This window comes from Corvus moneduloides, chromosome 16 (assembly GCF_009650955.1).
Source record: "Corvus moneduloides isolate bCorMon1 chromosome 16, bCorMon1.pri, whole genome shotgun sequence".
NCBI lineage: Eukaryota > Metazoa > Chordata > Aves > Passeriformes > Corvidae > Corvus > Corvus moneduloides.
In genome coordinates, this window is record NC_045491.1 from 9,593,227 (window position 1) to 9,610,692 (window position 17,466).

General features: G+C 54.4%; 1 protein-coding gene across 3 annotated transcripts in view; it reads left to right on the forward strand.

The window, feature by feature from the left end:
• Positions 1-17,466, forward strand: part of PRKCB (protein kinase C beta) — a 95,110-nt gene that overhangs the window by 42,592 nt on the left and 35,052 nt on the right. For all 3 annotated transcript variants that reach the window (XM_032125813.1, XM_032125814.1, XM_032125815.1), the window contains 3 exons: positions 8,066-8,177; positions 9,362-9,490; positions 16,950-17,106. In XM_032125813.1, the coding sequence (XP_031981704.1) occupies positions 8,066-8,177; positions 9,362-9,490; positions 16,950-17,106 (398 nt within the window). The remainder of the gene's footprint in view (positions 1-8,065; positions 8,178-9,361; positions 9,491-16,949; positions 17,107-17,466) is intronic.

Consider the following 17,466-nt stretch of genomic DNA (forward strand, 5'->3'; position numbering starts at 1 on the left):
GGGTTTTACAGCCCTTTGCTGTGACATGATGTGGCACTGCGAGGTTCCCTCTGGGCGTGTGACTGCAGCTCTGACACTCACACTTTGTTCTCTGTCATCTCAAACACGCGCAGACAGAGGCAGCGGGGCCCCGGCGCGTCGCACGCTGTGACCCGCTTCGGGCTGTGGGAGGTGAATGTCACCCATCCGGATCCACCTGCTTTGACAGGCATTGAGCTCCTTGAGCGTGCCGAGGTGGAATCTTGCTTGTAAGGCTTTAGGTGCAGTGTGAGGGGGAAGGAGTTGGTGGCTGAGCAGAGCCCCAGCTCCCGCGCCAGCTGAGCGGGTGCCGGCGAGGGGACACCGGCCCACGGCTGTGGGTGGCCCTGGGAGCGGCCGGGTGGGTGCCCGGGGAGGCAGAAATGCTGAAATCCCTTCACCTTGCTCGAGGCAGATGAGGCTTGGCAGCGGGCAGGGCCGGGATGCAGCTGCCTGCCTGTGCTGGCACTGCCACAGCCCCACGCAGCTCCTGGACGGCAGCGGGTGGCTGCAGGTGCCGGGGGACGCTCCACCTGTCCCCGCAGAGCTTTGGCTGAGGGAACACACACAGGACGTTTTGCCTTCCCTCCCACCAGACCTGCCCGAGCTGTGGCACACGAGGACAGCGAGGGGCCCTCGGGCAGCCAGGTCCCAGCTGGTCTCTGCGGCAGCTCTGGGTGACTGTGGGCAGCCTCTGCCTGGGAAGGGAAGGGTCTAAATAAAATTGTCACAAATTTAACAGACCCCACTCGATACCAGGGCTGGTGTAAAGGCCCTTGGTCACATTCCCTGTCACTCACTGTTATCCCTGGGGGAGCATCAGCAGCATGGCACAGGCGGCAGACAGGTAACAGCTGCCCAGCACTGTCAATTAATCTTTTAATACTTAACTTCTGGAAATGAAGAGGGAATGTAGCTCTTGGGACTAAAGCAGGGAGAAAATGGCCCTTTTATAGCGCTTTTTTTTTCTTTCTTTTTTTTCCCTTTTTTTTCCTTTCTTTTTTTCTTTTTTTTTTCTCTTTAGCAAAGGGCACCAGAGCCCCTCTGGTCTCTCCCCTTCCCCTCTGACATGGTGGTGTCGCTGGGGGATGCAGGCAGGGCAAGCTTCCCTCCTCTTGCACTCTTACAGCAGCATAATTATATCTATAATATATCATATTTATAATTATATAATCATATAATCCTTAAGGAGCTTTGAATCAGGAGAGGAAGAGCTCCTTCAACATACAGTAATGCCTTATTGGGTTCAGGAATGAGCCGGGGACAGGGGCTTTGCTTTGAATGATGGAAAGCTGGAGTTTCCCTCTGCTCCATGGTTGCTGATAACCATGGTGTGAATCCAGAGCCACCTGCACTGGTGGCAGATCTGGTGGCATCAGCCTGTGCTGGTTACAGGGATGTGTTTTTGCAGTTGGTGCAGCAAGCTGGGAACTCTTCCACAAATACGAATCTCCAGTGAATCCTGCAGAAAGAAGGAGTTTAATTTATTGCATGTGTCAAACCTCACAGTGGGTTCATCCTTACAATGGGCCAGTGGTTCTGCTGAGCTGGAGAGGGAAGGGAGCTGTGCAGGGAGCTCAGCAGTGCAGGGATGCTGCAGCCTGGGCTGGGGCTTTGATGCCAGCTGGGATCCCAGAGCTGCTTTTTCCTGTGGCCTAGACCTGGAGACCAGGGAAAAAAAAATCTGTTAAAAGAAAAATATCTTCTAACTTAGCTCCTTGATCTCTGTGTCTTCATAACGCTGGAGAATTGAGGAGAAAATCAGTTTGCATCTATACAGTGCTTATGGTCTATCTGAATGTTTACATTTTAACAACTGGGTAATTCTGATTACTGAACTAAAACTCTTCAGCTGGAAGTTCAGGGTGTGCTGAAGTGCTGTAGGGGATGGAGGTTGGTGCATGCAGAGACAGCCCGCGGGGAGCTGGTGTTGCACGCTTGGGGAGCAGAGCAGAATCCCTGGAGACCAGTGAAATGTCAGAGTCTCTGTCACTGTTGAGTGCTCCCACTTTGGGGTGTTTCTGTTTGATCTGGTTGTGTTTGAACCTCCTTGAGGAGAGTGAGAGTGTGGCTGTGTGTTTAACCTTGCCAAGCCTTCTGCACAGGAGCCTTCCATCTGGGAGAGAGGACAATTACACATGATAGTGTCTCCAAGCAGGAAAAAATGAAAGATTAATTGTTTCTTGCAGCAGGGAATGAAGGTGTAGCTGGAACCGTTGGTGCTGCAGACACAGAGCTGTGTTTGTGCTACCCTGGTCTGCAGGCATGGCAGAACTTTGGATCCACATTGATGTCCTGTCTGCCTGGGGTCTGTCCCAGCATTCCTGAAGGGAGAACTGGTGAGGTACTCTGTAGGGGCTGGCAGCCCAAACCCCCCTCCCTGTCCAGTTCTGCTGTTCCCCATTCCCAGCTCTGGCACTCCTGGCTCTCCTGTTGGCAGGAGGCAAAGCTGGTGTGACCACTGGGCTGGAGTGTGTGACCCACAGCAAGTGTCTGTCTGACCCACAGCCAGTGTCTGTCTGACCCACAGCCAGTGTCTGTCTGACCCACAGCAAGGTCTCCAGGACCCAGAGTCAGCCTGTGTAATGTATTCCAGTTGGCAAACCTAATTATAGCTGGAGCTATTAGTAGAATGCATAATTATTTAAATTGTAGACAAAATAATCATTAAAATGACCTTCTTTGCATGATCCTGTTAAAGGTCATCTAATCAGGATGTGTTAATAAATATCAGAGTTGCTCTGGGAAGGTAACGGGCCAGTGTAGCTACATTTCAATTTTGCATGTAATTTGTCCCCCTTTGTGCTTGGGGAGAGGATTTCAGGAAGAATTTCAGGAAGAATTTCTTCATGGAAAGGGTTCCATGCTGTGCCCCAGGCCCCCTCTCACCGAGGTGCTGCCTCTGAGCGCAGGACCCCGATCCCTCCTCACAGCTCCTGTTCTTCTGGGCTGCCCTGGCCGGTGCTTTGGCAAATCTTCACAACCTTCCTGCAACTTGCTGCTTTCTGTTGTCCTGCTAATTAACTTCTCCAGCACTCGTGCTGTGCCATCTGCCCCTGGAGCGAGGGCACCTGCTCGCTGCTCCGCCGGCAGCCGCTGACAGTTCCCGTGGGATGAAGATGTCTCTGCCTTGCTCCCTCCCAGCACCTTCTGGTGCTTCCCCGGCCCCGCCGGAGCCCGGCTCTTTCTCCTGCCAGGCTGCCATGGCTTCAGCCCTGTGATTGAGCAGCTTTTCTCTTGTTGTCTCAGGAGTGGGAGGGGGTATCTGGTGACCCCAGCTCAGATGCAGCTGCTGGCTGAAGGAGGGGCTGGAGCAGCTGGATGAGTCCGTGCCCTTCCCATGGCTCTGCAGTCCCAGGGCTGGAGCTGAGCTGGGTTTGTCCCTCACTGGGAAGGTGATGAGGTGGGTGGTGCAGCCTGTGCCCACCCGGGTGGCACCAGTGGAGAGCCTGTAGGAGGGAGGTGTTTTGGAGGTCTCTGTGCTGTTCCAGCACCTGGAGGCTGCAGGGAAGGTGCTGTGGGAGCCCCCCTCTCCTGGAGGTGCAATAGAATGACTCTCAAAGCATGTGTGAGTTACCAAACGTGTCTGATGTTGAGATGCAAATGCTGCTCTGGGAGAGCAGCTGAGCTTGGCTTTTTTCTGCTGCTCAGAAAAAGAGAGTGTTTTATTTGGTGTTGGCAGCAGCAGCCAGAGAAGAACAACTGTCATCCATATCCCTCTGCAGTTGTCTGACGAGAGGATGAGATCTTTTGTCGATAAAAATGTATTTACTTGCTGGGAGCTGCCAGGGGCAGGCTGTGTTTGACACAGGAGCAGCCCCAGCGCGGTGCCGGTGCCCGTGGCTGTGTCTGCTGCTGGTCCTTCCCCAGGAGCTGCCTCCTCATGCTGCCTCCATCCCGCTGCCCGCACAGCCCCTGTGCCTTTGGGCCCTGTGCTCTGGGAGCTTGTCTGGGGCTGGAACGCTGTAAACTACAGAAAAATAGTTCTGGTGTCACTCACTGGTGCAGCAATGTCCAAGTGCTTTCAGAGTGTAACAGGCTTGGGCAGGCTGCTGAGGAGAGAGTGGCAGAAAAGATGCTGCAGAATCATGGAATCACAGACTGGATTCAGTTGGCAGGGACTGGAAAGGCCACCAAGTTCCAACCCCTGCTTGAGCCCCAAACAGGACCTGTGTTGCTCTCGTGTGTAACCTCCTCTGAGTGCTGTCTGTGTGATTTATTGTGGCTCTTCTCATTGACACAAACACCCATCACTCTCACTCCCTTGTTCCTGAACGTCCTTGCGTGGTTTTTGCAGGGACGTGGAGCTGTTTCTCACCAAAGGTGTTTTCCCAGCCCTGTGCAGGCAGGTGGGGAGATGCAGGAGGTGCATGGCCAGGGCAGCAGCTCCCAGGCAGGACTGGTCCCTGTCTCTGGTGGATGCCGTTGTCTCCAGTTCATCTTCCCCTCTCCCACATCCTGCTGTCTGTAAGAACCACTTGGCACAGTGGCAGGATGCCACCTGGAGCAGTCACACTGCCACCCCTGACTCAGCCTCTTGCAATCCATGCTTTCCCTGGAAGGGATGATGGACCACTTCTGTCTGCTGTGGCTTGTTCCCTGCATACCGAGGGGATTTTCCACACGGGAAATGTGGGACTCAAATGCAAGATTTTGGGTGTATGTCCCTGCCAGGGTTTGTTGAGTGCAGGCAGTAAGCTGTGGCTGTGTTGTATTTGCTGTTATGCTGTTTAAATCACTATGAAATTCACTTTAAAATGGTCTCTTCACATGAACTGTGCTAATTCTTCTTCAGAGAGATAATTTAAAGCTTTCTTTGCAATGAGACAGGGAAAGCAGCAGCCTCTAATCTTGAAACAAAGCTCTGTGTTCTGTCAAATGCAGCAAATGTCAGTGCAGAGGTTTCAAACACCCTTGGCTGTCGGTGTGGGTCTAGCTGCCCCTTCCCAAGGCTCTGCTGCAGGAGATTTGGAGTTCCAGTGCTCTGGGAGGCTGGTGGCAGGGACACCTTCCACTATCCCAGGGTGCTCCAAGCCCCATCCAACCTGGCCTTCGACACTCCCAGGGATCCAGGGGCAGCCACAGCTTCTGTGGGCACCCTGTGCCAGGGCCTCCCCACCCTCACAGGGAGGAACTTTTTTCTTATTTACACAAGGAAACAGGAGAAACTTGAAATGCAGTTATTCAGGGTCAGGGATGGGATTTGTGTCAGACCAGTAACCTGCTGTCGAACTGGGGAGCAGAAGCCAGGTGGGCTCTGCCACCTTTGCTGGATCAGTGCCTGCTGCTCAAAGCCACAGCAGCTGCTCGCCTTCCCTGGCTCCCACCCCAGTCCCCGCTCCAGGCGTGCATCCCTCAGTGCGGAGGATGCTGGCTTTGTGGCAGCACTGGCTGGGAAGGGAAGGGCAGAGCCTCGCCATGTACTGGCTCTCCTCATGGCATTTTCCAGCTCTGCTCCAAAGAAAGCTGTTCCTGCCCCGTTCTTCAGGCTGGCTCAGCGCTGGTGGGGGAGGAGAAGAGGTTTTTCTTTTATTGGCAAACTTCTTTTTAACCATTCTTGTTTTAAGTCTCAGCATCTGCATACGCAGTGTTCTCGTCAGTCCTGTCTCCGTGGTACAAAAATAGTCTCTTTGTACAGCGACTTCAGCCTTGCTCAAAAATGATCCCCAGAACTGCCAGCTTCTGGCTCTTTCTAAGGCTTTGGTCAAGATGACACAAGCCACTCTCCACCAGAGCCCAGCAGCTGTTCTCTGCAGGCCTGGCTGCTCCATCACCCTCCCAGCCTTTGGGCTTTGCCCCTCTGGGTATGGGTCTCTCTGGAGCAGGGGGTGGGAGCAGAAGGTGAATCCCCGCTCTGGGCAGGGGGTGCTGGTTTGGGGAACCCAGCCTGTTTTGCCACTTTGCTTTTCCAGCTCTGGCTTCTCGAACTCTGGGTTCCAGTGGGAATTCAACATCCTTCGCATGAAGTGGGAATTGTCTCCTTTTGCATAAAGCTTGTGGTTTTTATGAATGAATGAAGCTTTCACTTGCCTAAACAGGAATATCTGTTTCTGGAAGGGAACACAGCAGTGGAGCGCTCGGGGGCGATCTCTCTCGTGTCACGCGCTGGCACGTGGCTTCTCCCAGAGCTGCCCCGCGTCCCCCTGCCCTTGTCTCGCTGCTGAGGGAAGCTGGTGGTGGCTGATGCAGGGGGACACGGTGCCCAGGGGCTCTGCAGGATGCAGGACTGGGCAGCCAGAGACCTCCTCTCTCCCAGGACACTGGCAAGGGAATCAGGATCACAGCATGGTTTGGGTTGGAAGGAACCTTCCAGACCACCTCAAGGTTGAGCCCAGGCTGCCTCTTGGCTGCCTGCGCCAAGTTTCATGGGGAGAAACTCCCCCCACCTCCTGTTCTAGCCTAAAATCCAGGCTGTCTTTTCTCTGCTGTCTTACAAATGTCTGAGGAATGCAAAAGGCTTTCAGACGTACAGAGTCATGGACAGAACTGGCTTCTTGTCCAGAGGACAGGTTAATTGTGACCCCTTATCCCCTCAACCTTCCTTGTGCCATTGCTGGCAGAGGAGCTGCTAGCTGGAGCCACGCTAGGAGCTGTGTCTGGAAGCCGTTTCCTTGAGGTAAAATGTGAGATATTTCCAGTTTCAGTGCCTTGGCTGAAGCCTGTATCAATCCCTGGCACTGCACAGACCAAGTTAAAGGAAGCTCTGTTGGTTTTCCCCCTCCCGGGTGCCGTTGGGGTTATCTGTGGTACTGAGCAATAAAGCAGAATGTTGGTGATTAATGCAGCTGAAAGCTCCAATGCAACAGTGCTGGGAAATTAATTTCAGGGGGATGGAATGTATTGGCAGCGATGTTATAGCTCGCTTCTGATTCCACTCTTTATTTATTTACTGTGCTCGGAGTGCCCTGAAAAGGTGTCTTTGCTAATGCCCGGGCAGCTTTCCAGGCCATTAAAAAGCTGCTCAGCTCAAATGACGGAGCCGGGAGCTGAGCCTCATCCCTAACCCTTAAACAATTAACCTGAGATGAAATCAAGCTGCTCCGTGCCGGAACCTTCCCTCTTTCCTGTGCTGCTCCCAGGGGTGTGGAGCCCCAGCAGCCTCCTCTGCACAGCCCCACTGCTCCAGGCTCTCCCGAGCTCCCAGAACTGTCCTCTCTTGCATGGAAGATACCAAGAAGTGCCAAACCCTTGCTCTGCCTCAGTGCTTTGTTCCAGTGCTTGATTCTATCTCCGTGTTGAGTTGTTTCTTCTGGAAGTTTTCACTGGCACAGGTTGCCCAGAGAAGCTGTGGCTGCCCCTGGATCCCTGGAAGTGCCCAAGGCCAGGCTGGACAGGGCTTGGAGCAGCCTGGAATAGTGGAAGGTGTCCCTGCCCATGGCAGGGGATGAAACGGGACAGGCTTTAAGGTCGCTTCCCACCCAGACCATTCTGGGATTCCATGATTTGTTTGGCTCTAACTCCTGCTGACCCTTGCTGGAGCCCAGGAGTTTGCCTGGTGCCTGCACAAGGGATAAAGGGATAAACTGGGCTCTCCTGGGTCTGCATCCTCTGCTGCTGGGCAAAAATCTGCCCTTGCTTTTAAGAAAGCTCAAAATATTAAAGTATCCCCTAAGCAGCTTGAATGCCTGGGAGTGTGAGGGGAGGGCTGGCACCAGAGCACAGAGATGTTTCCTGGGCAGGCTTAATATAGATGGAATCATGGGTTTTTCCTGCTCTGCATGGAAGTTGGGCAGTGTCCAGCCCTTCTGTTGGTTCATACCTACCAATTTCACCTGGTGTTTTCCATGCTAAGACTGAGTTATTGAAAAACAGTAAATCCCCAGCCAAGCCAGTGCATTGCTTGTTCATTGTTATGGCAACACATATGAAGAGGAATAAAGCTGGATCCTGGAGGTTGCTGGAAAAGGTCCCCACGAGTCGGTGGCAGTTGACTGAAGTCCATTAGCAGCACCTCCGGAGCCAGCTGGCACTCGGAATGGGAAGAGCAGGGGTGCCTTGCCAACACTGGATGGAAGTTTATAATCTTTGTCCTTTATTTCCCTCCCAGGATCCCCGGAGCAAACACAAATTTAAAATCCACACGTACTCCAGCCCCACCTTCTGTGACCACTGCGGGTCGTTGCTGTACGGGCTCATTCACCAGGGGATGAAATGTGACAGTAAGTGACTGACGGGATGGGGGCTCTGGCTGCAGCACCGGGGCTCAGGCACTCCAAGTCCTGGGCTGCAGCCAAGAGCCTGTGCCCTCTGCCCCCGGTGTGGAGCTGCAGGGCTCTGAGTGCCCGAGGGGCACAAGTGGGCACCTTCTCACCCAGTGTGGGGAGCCCCAGGGCTGCTCCAGGGAGGGAGGAGGGAAAGGTGTTGGGATGGGGGGGAACCTCCCTGCATCCCTCTGCAGCAGCATCCCTCCACATCCCTTTCCACAGCACCCCCACAGCCCCCACAGCAGCAGCACCCCCGCAAACACCCTCTCCAGAAGCACCCCCACAGCAGCATCCCCTGCAGCATCCTTGCAGTACCCGCCCTCCACATCCTCCCCTGCATCCCCCCGCGTCCCCCCGCAGCATCCTTGCAGCATCGTCCCTCCGCACGCCCGTTCTCCAGCGCTGGCTCCGAGTGACACCCTGTGGCCGTGGCCGCGCGGTGCCGCCGCCTCCGGCGCTGCCAGCGGGGGAATTGCTGCGCAGGGAGGAGAAAATGGGGGGTGGAAGCAGAGGGAAAGGACGGAATCAGTAATTTTCCAAGTTAATCCTGTACGTTCCTATTTAAGGGGACTGGGACATGCAGCATGTGCCGGCGCTGGCGGCGGGAGCAGCGAGCTTGGCTGCTCCTTGCTCAGGGATAGGGAAGTTTGGCTGTCGTGGGAGCAGCATATTCCTTAGAACCTGGGGCATCTTGCCAAGGGGAAGTGAACTGCTTTAAAATGTAAATACATATATATGTATCTTTATATATAGATAGATCTTTATACCTCTCTGTGTGTATACAGATACACAGGTAATTTCTAATGCCCCTGTTTGGCTCCTGGTGGATCCAGCTGAGCACTTGGCATTGCATCCAGGGGGTGAGGGAAGAGAACTTTAATGAGTCAGCAGAACTCAAGTAGTTTAATAAGGGCCCAGAGCCCTGGGGTCTCTCAGGCAGGACCCAGAGCTGCTGGCGGTGGGTCCCTGTGCCCAGGCTCTGCGGAGTCTCCAGCTGCCTTTGAAGGTCCATTTGCTGTGTGTTTATCCCAGAGTCCCTCACAACATCCCAGTTTAAAAGGAGGACAGGTTGTCCCCGTCCCCTCCTCACAGCCCTGGCAGTGGTGACAGGGTGCTGAGTGTCCTCTTCTGTCCCCCAGCCTGTATGATGAACGTGCACAAGCGCTGCGTGATGAACGTGCCCAGCCTGTGCGGGACGGACCACACGGAGCGCCGGGGCCGGATCTACATCCGGGCGGACATCGACAAGGACGTGCTCACCGTCGTAGGTACGTGCATGACAGGGGCTGCCCAGGGCGTGCAGTGGCTGCTGTCAGTGCCCAGGAGCCCTGGCAAGGGGGACAAGGCTTTGAGCCTTCTCCGGGCACACTCCGGCCCTCTGGCAAAGCCTGGCTGGGGCTCCAGGGCTCCATGTATTGCTGGCACTTCCAGTCACGGACTTTTCAAAGGGCTTTTTGAATGATGTAAAATTTCAGCATCTGCAGGACCCTGGGAAGGGCGTGGTTTGTGGCAGGGAACAGGATTTTCCCATCTCTAGAGGCTTTTGCCACCTGGATTTTGAGTTCCCAGAAAATAATGCTTCCCCCGTGACCTATAAGCACCTCACAAAACATTAAGCCATGTTCTTGTGAAGCCTCTTGTCCCCAGTATGGGGACACCAGACCAAGATGTGACTCTGGGGGCTGGTGTCTTGTGAAGCAGCGCCAGCGGGGTCGGAGGCAGGGATTGCTGTCCGTGGGCACGGCAGTGACAGTCCCTGTGGGTTTGTCTGGTGCAGGCTGAGCCGTGTGGGGAAGGAGGCTCCTGCCCACGTGGGGTGACCAGGCAGCTCCGGGCGTTTCAGCTCCGCAGGGGCGGCTGAGCTGTCGCGGTTATTCCCGGATGAGTCAAAGCCAGGGGTGTGAAGTGCCTCCCCTGTGCCCACGCTGCCAGGGCTAGTGCCCCTGAGTGGGCCGGGGAGCCCGGGCTGGGACACCCATGGCAACACCGGATCCTTCTCCATCATCCCACTGCCCTTGGCTGGCTCTCCTGCAGGAGTCTGGTTTCTCACATCCTGTCGCAGTCAGAGAAGCTGTGACATCCCCAGGGTTTGTTTCTGTGGGATGGGGTTGGCTCTGTGGGATCCCATAATGCTCCTCACTGCTCTGATGGGTGCATGTCCCCTGAGGAGTGCCATCAGCAGTGTTCTCAGATAAAACACAAAATTGTTGAAAATGTTAATGAAAAATTGAAAAAAGTTGAGGAGGATTTTATAATTTATTTTTTTGTTTTATTCGTCCTTAAAGGACAGCCTCAGTGAACGAGGCAGAACTATGTTTTCAGAAGTCCTGCTTCCCAGGCACCTTCCTGAAGGTTTGACTTACTGACTTTGGAGGTCTTTTCCAACCTGAATGATCCTGATTCCCTCCAGCCTCCATCAGATGCCAGCGGGGTGCAGAGCTCACCCTCCTGCTGGCACCACAGGCTCCCTGGCACCGTGTTCCCACTGCTCTGGAGGCAGGAGAAGCTCCCCAGGCCCGTTCTGTGCAGCTGGATTTTCATTTCTTCAGCTGGCTTTGAAAGGCTGTTTTATTTCTGGCCCCTTATGGAGGTGTTGGTGAAAACGTGTCAGCTGCTGGCTTTTCCAGAACGGAAGGGAAGCGTGCTGAGCTCTCCAGCTCTGCCATGGAGCTGGCGGAGGAGTGGAAGTGCTTTGGGAGAGGAGAGCTGGGCACTGGGGAGCCCAGATGGCCTTCAAAGCACAAGTGGGCACCCAGCCCTTAGGAGATGGAGCCACCCAGTGCTGTGCTGGCACTGCAGAGGGACCACCTGGAGTCCTGGGGCAGCTCTGGGCCCCTCACGACAAGGAGGACACTGAGGGGCTGGAGCAGGTCCAGGGAAGGGAACAGGGCTGGGGAAGGGGCTGGAGCACCACCAGCTGCTGAGGGAGCTGGGAAAGGGGCTCAGCCTGGAGAAAAAGAGGCTCGGGGGGACCTTGTGGCTCTGCACAACTCCCTGACAGGAGGGGGCAGCCGGGGGGTTCGGGCTCTGCTCCCAGGGAACAGGGACAGGAGGAGAGGGAACGGCCTCAGGCTGGGCCAGGGGAGGCTCAGGGTGGGTATTGGGGAAATTCCTTCATGGAAATACAGGTGGAGTCCCCATCCCTGCAGGGATTTAAAAGCCGTGTGGATGTGGCACTTGAGGACGTGGGGCACTGGTGGCTTTGGCAGGGCTGGACTGGATGACCCTAGAGGAATTCCCCGACCCCAGCAATGCCTGCAGGAGCTGCCCCGGCTGCGCTGCGGGGGCACGGCGGGGGAGGCAGCGGGCGGGGGCAGAGCCAGGCTGCCTCTGAGCAGATTGCTGGTGGGAAATGCCCTTTACACGTTTCCGCAGGAGCCCCAGCGTGGGGCGGGCAGGGGCTGGGTTTCTGTCGAGGACGGGAGGGGCAGCCCCGGAGCCTGGCGGGGGTGGGAGGCAGCGCTGGCCGGGGCTGAGCCCACCTTTGGTCCCGCTGCTCGGGAAAACGGGGCTGCTGTGATGGGGGAGAGCTTCTCGCTGTCTCACCAGCTGGGGGACCCTTGCCCAGGAATTTCGGGAGCTTTCCCGTGGCCAGAGCATCCCATCTGTGACGTGAGGAAGGTGCCCGGCGCAGGCAGGAGCGGGCAGGGCCGGGCCGGTGCCTGCAGGCGGCAGCACGGGCACGGCCAACTCCTCTTGGATTTTCCTCTTCGAGCTGACAAATTGAACAGGGATTTGCCGTATGCTCTTCAGCTCTGTGCTTTTTTCTTTTCTTACTCTGATTTTTTCCCTTTTCTTTGTAAAGCCGATCGTTCACTCCCGATGGCAAAAACAGATTTTTATAGAATCATTGAATCCTGGAATGATTTGGATTGGAAGGGACCTTAAAACTCATCTCTGAAGCTCATGTGCAGAGACACCTTTGATTAGACCAGGTTGCTTCAAGCTCCACCCGGCCTGGCCTTGGACACTTCCAGGGATGGGCAGCCACAGCTGCTCTGGGCACCCTGTGCCAGGGCCTCCCCACCCTCACAGGGAAGGATTCCTTCCCAATATTTAGAATGTGGATATGTCTCTGAGCCCCTGGTGCAGGAGGCAGGCGTGCAGCAGGCAGGGCATTGCCTGGCTGGCGTGGGACAGGAGCAAATGCACATTCACAGTCCATGTCCTGCTCTGGGCTTTGAACAAGTGTCTTACTAGTGGGAAAAAGCTGCGGAACAAAGTAGGAGATCACAGCAAATTAACATGGCATCGAGGCATTGTGCAGTTCTGCTTCCATAACAGCAAAGCTTCCAGTGCAGATTATGCTGAGCCTGTCGTATTAAGGGCCATGAATATTTGCATCTGGAAAATGGAGGGTGGGGAGGATGTGAAGGCTGGGAGTCCATTAAAGCCATTGCTGCTCCGGGGTGGGAGCTGCATGAAGGACTCTGCGCATGGCTCCTCTCCAGAGCCGGCTCTTCCTACCACGTTCCGGTGGGAGCTGCGTCCATTGTGTGTCAGAGCATCCCACTGCTCCTGCATCTCTCCTCTCAGGGGAGCGGTGGGGTAGAGGGAGAAGGTCTAAAAGGTACCAAGTTTAAAAGGGATTAAGAGGCTGCACTGAAGGGTTTATGCTGTGGGGTCAGGGTGTGTGTGGGCAATCTCCAGTGTGGCCTTTGCCTGTGTGTGTGCAGCAGAGGGTGCCCTGTGCTCCTGCAAGGGCTGCCTGACAGGACCATCTCGGGTTCCCTCTTGTCCCTCGGGAATGTTGGCCACGTGCCGATGTTCCCAGTGGTTCCTGCACAGCTGAACCCCCCTGGCAGCCCTGGGCCCACGGTGCCAGCTGAGCCCCCCGGCACTCCTGGCAGTGCCTGCCGGGACCGGAGCTTCCCTATTTACCGACCTGATGAGGGAAAACAGTGACCAAAACTGAAACCAATTATGCCGTGATTAAATAAACGAGCTGGAAGTGTGTTAATTAATAATCACCGGCCCAGGCAGATGCAGCCATAATGAGTCCTGTGCCTTTTCCATTGTATGAACATGTGCAAATATATTCTTATCAGAGCATTAATTAAAAGTTTTAACTCACAAGGGTGTTAATCCGACTGCCGGATGCTGGCTGGGATGGGGCTGCTCCTGGCTGGGGATGTTGGTGCTGCTGCAGGGAGGAAGATGTGTGCTGCAGGTCAGCCTGAGGGCCCTCCCCTCCCCAAAATCCCATCCAAGACCTGTGGAATCAAGGGCCAGTAGAGGTGATGGGCTGGGCCGAGGGGGTGGAGCTCTGACCTCTCCTTGCAGGGAGCCAGGCTTTGGAAGGGTTTTTTGCAGATCCATAGAATCCTGGAGTGGTTTGTTTTAAAGACCATCCAGCTCCAAGCCCTTGCCATGGGCAGGGACACCTTCCATTAGACCAGGTTTCTCCAAGCCCTTGAACCCTTCCAGGGATGTGACAGCCAGTTTCCCTGGGCAACCTGTGGCAGTGCCTTTTCCTTTGGAGGGCAGTGGGAACAGAACTTCCTGCACTGAATACGCTCCGTGGCCCTGCGTGCTCCGAGAGGAGGGGACAGGATGTGACAGCCCATGGCAGCTGCCTGGAGAGCAGGGTAGTAGTGGGTTTGTTGTGGGCTTCTTTTTAATTTCACATCAAAGTGAACCCCGTGTGGCATATTTAGGAAATCACTTTCTGGGGTTCGTTTATCCAGCGTATTAACCTTGCCTTTCCTTGAAACCCTGGGAGCTGGGGAAGGGGCCTTGCCCACAGCCACAGTGAGCTCCTGGCCATGACCTCCGTGCTCCTCAAGCTGCCTGGAGAGCCCATGCTCCCTCCTGCTTTGGGCGTGTGGCAGACTGATGCTGCTTCCCACATTTTTCCATTGGAGATGTGGGTGTCTCTTCCCAAGCCTGCTCCACGGTTACGGCTGCCAGAGTAACTCAGAGATGTTGTCTGAACTGTTATTGAGAAGCTATTGCAAATTTTGCAGAATAAATTATTCAAATATCATTCACCCAGCTCTGCCTGCCCTGGCCCTGCAAGGCAGAGTGGGTGACATCTCCTTGCTGTGGCAGTGGAGCAGTGTCCCCGCTGCCACGGGAATTGTGTAGAGGAGGAGGGCACTGCCAGCACTGCCTCCTTAAACCCCCTAGTCCAGAGATGTCCAGGACTTACCAACATCTCATCCTGACCATGGTCTGAGCCCACAGTGGCATCTCCTTGGCCAGACTTGGTGCCCTGAGTGATTTAGGACTTGCTTTAAATGGGATCATAATATTCTTACTCATCACTGTTAATAATGATGTTACTGCTTCTTAATGATGCACAAAACTGTCAGGATATGAGAGATGTAAAACTATTTTACATCAAATTTAACTGTCAAATAAATGCCATAAATGTTGGCGAGGAGCACATCTCCCCTGCCGTGAGATATCGCTGCTGCGCCGCTCCAGGTTTTTATTTTTCCTTCACTTAATTGTTGATTTCTGCTTGAAAAGTCAGGAAGTTTCTTAAGGTCAAGCAGAAGCATTTTGGTTTTTTTAAATGAATAGATAAAATTATTCCCATTAATGAAATTTTGAGGTCTGCACGCTGAGATAATAACATGAGGTAATCAAATCTCATGCTTCAGGGCATAAACTGATTAACTGCGAGGGCCAGGAACGGCTTCTCCTGTTCCTTAAAGAAGCGAAGGGCAGCCTGATAAACAACAGAGGGTTGTTCATTAGTCTCCAGAGGATGTTGTGTTGGCTGTTGGGACAATGAAACACAGAGCAGAGTCGGAGCTGGTTCCGTGTGACATCATTCTGTGTCTCCTCCCAGTGAGGGGACACCGGCCATGTGAGAGCCCAGCGACCTCTTCCAGCCCTGGACTCGTTCTGCTGCTCACATGGGGGGTCCTCGGGTGTTTCTGCTGACCCTGGGGCAGGTGAAGGGTGAGGTCACCAGCGAGGACCATCCCACTCCCCTGCCCCAGTGCTGCTGGTCGGTGCCCAGTCCTGTGAGTGGCACTGGGCTATCCTCCCCTTCCGTGAGGCTCCTGCAGCTCCCCGTGCTGCAAGTGGGCAGGGGCACTGAAAGCACATTTTCATGATCATTTTAAAGCCGGGAAGATGATAAGAGGCAGTAAGAGCCCAGGGTGGGTGCGTGGAGAGGCCCCAGTTCAGCAGGGCACTGGGAACATCGTTCCCCGTGCCGTGGCAGCGCCAGGGGTGCAGAGGGAGCCCCAGAGTGGTGGCACTGGATGGGCTTTAAGGTCCCTTCCAACCCAAACCATTAGAGGATTCGATGATTCTATGACAGCATCCCCGGTGTGGTCCCTTGTGCCACTGTCGGGGATGAAGTCATTCCCTCCCTGCTGCAGGGGCAGGAGGTGGCTGTGGCTGTGCCTCCTCCCAGGGGTGTGGGGAGCACAGAGCTGCAGGATGGATGGGACAGCCGGCGGCTCCCGGCAGGCTCACACCTCTCCCTGTCTCACAAGCTGCTGTCAGGGCTGTCACGTTTGATAAATGAGCTTGTTTATAAATGCAGAGTTGAATTTTGGCTATGAGTGTGATTCCGTGGAGCTGGAAATTGGACAGTGCTTCAGGAGGACAGCAATAGATGGCAGATTTTGGGGCATTAATTCGCTTTTCAAAACTCCCTAGTTCCCAAACTCATCAGAAATTCCTTGAGTGAGTTGGGAACTGGGCAATTGGTTTTACTCTTCTGACTCTGAAAGCACCTTCTGACATCCTGTGGTGCTGCACACACACCTGGAGCTCTCCTCCTCCTCCTGGGATTAGGGGGTGAAGCTGAGCGCTCCGTGAGCCTCACAGCAGAGCTGCTGGTGGGACCTGCTAGGATTTCAGGCTGTTCCTGACATGGCAGGACCCTCTGTGCCGGATCCCTGGGCTTTGTGTAGACCTGGGGAGGCGGGTCTGCTCCAGGCTTCCTTGCAAACAGTTTTTCCCCAGGTTATGGCTCGGCTCCATCCTGACCCATCGGACTTCCCATCTCTGATATCTCTGCTCAGGCTGAGGGGGAAGATAAGATCCTTCTCCTGGCAGTCAGACCCTTTTGGACTTAATCTGGGTGAAGAGACTCAGCTCAGCCTGGCTGTATTTAATTTGTCCAAGCTGCAATCCAATTACAAGCAGCTGAGTCACCTCAGGTTTGCTCTTCCCACTCTGCTCCCGCTTCCCGGAGGAGACGCTGCGGCCCTGGAGCCAGGGCAGTGCTGCCCAGTGGGCAAGTGATGGTGCCCTCTGGGCATCCCCCAGCTCCCCAGGGCCATGGCAGCTGAGCCCGAGGGGCCCCAGGGGGAACCTGGGTGCTGGATGTGGCCGCTGCTGCTCCACTGCCTTTGGGTACCAGCTTCTACCCCGCTGCCACTGCGTTGCTGTTTCCACTCCTCGAGGAAAGCTCCATCCCCAGGCCCTCACAAATCAGTGCAATTCTGCTTCCCAAGGGGCAAGAGGAAACAAATCAGCTTTAGACTGCTTAAAACTGAGAGCAAACAACAAATCATCCTGTCAGAAAGTAAAAATAATCTCCTGAGTCGACCCTGCAGCCTCCCCCATCCAAGAGAGCTGTGTTTGCTCGGCGTTAATTATGTCGTTCCTCATGTAATGCCCATGTCTGCACAGATCCAGTTTAATTCTGCTTTTAATCACTATTTTCACACTTACTCTTGGCACACAGGGAAGTTGTCATTTGTTGGGTATTTTTATAGCTGGAATACTGAATTTAATTCTTTCTCTCTTCCCCAGTAAGAGATGCTAAAAACCTAGTTCCTATGGACCCTAATGGCTTGTCAGATCCCTACGTGAAGCTTAAACTAATCCCTGACCCCAAAAATGAAAGCAAACAGAAGACCAAAACTATCAAGTGCTCCCTGAATCCTGAGTGGAATGAGACATTTAAATTGTAAGTACAAGGAAAACATTTAAATTTGCAAAGTGAATTTTCTCACCACCAAGAATTAATGTGACTTTATTTGCTCTGATTTAATTATTCAGAGGCATTGAGCTGATTCAACTGAGAAATGATTCTTTTTGTTCTGTAAGTGGCACAGAAGCACTCAAACCTCTGCCCTAACCCAACTCAAAGCCGAGTGTGTCAGGGCAGGAACTCCATGCTCTGTGTGAATCGGATGTGCCTGGGAAATTAAATCTTGGAGACCTCAACAGGCCTTGAGGACCATCCCTTCCCTTTGAATCCGTGTCCTTGTGGAGCATAAGGGGACACGGTGGTGTGGGAACAGCTTCCAGGATAAAACCATCCCTT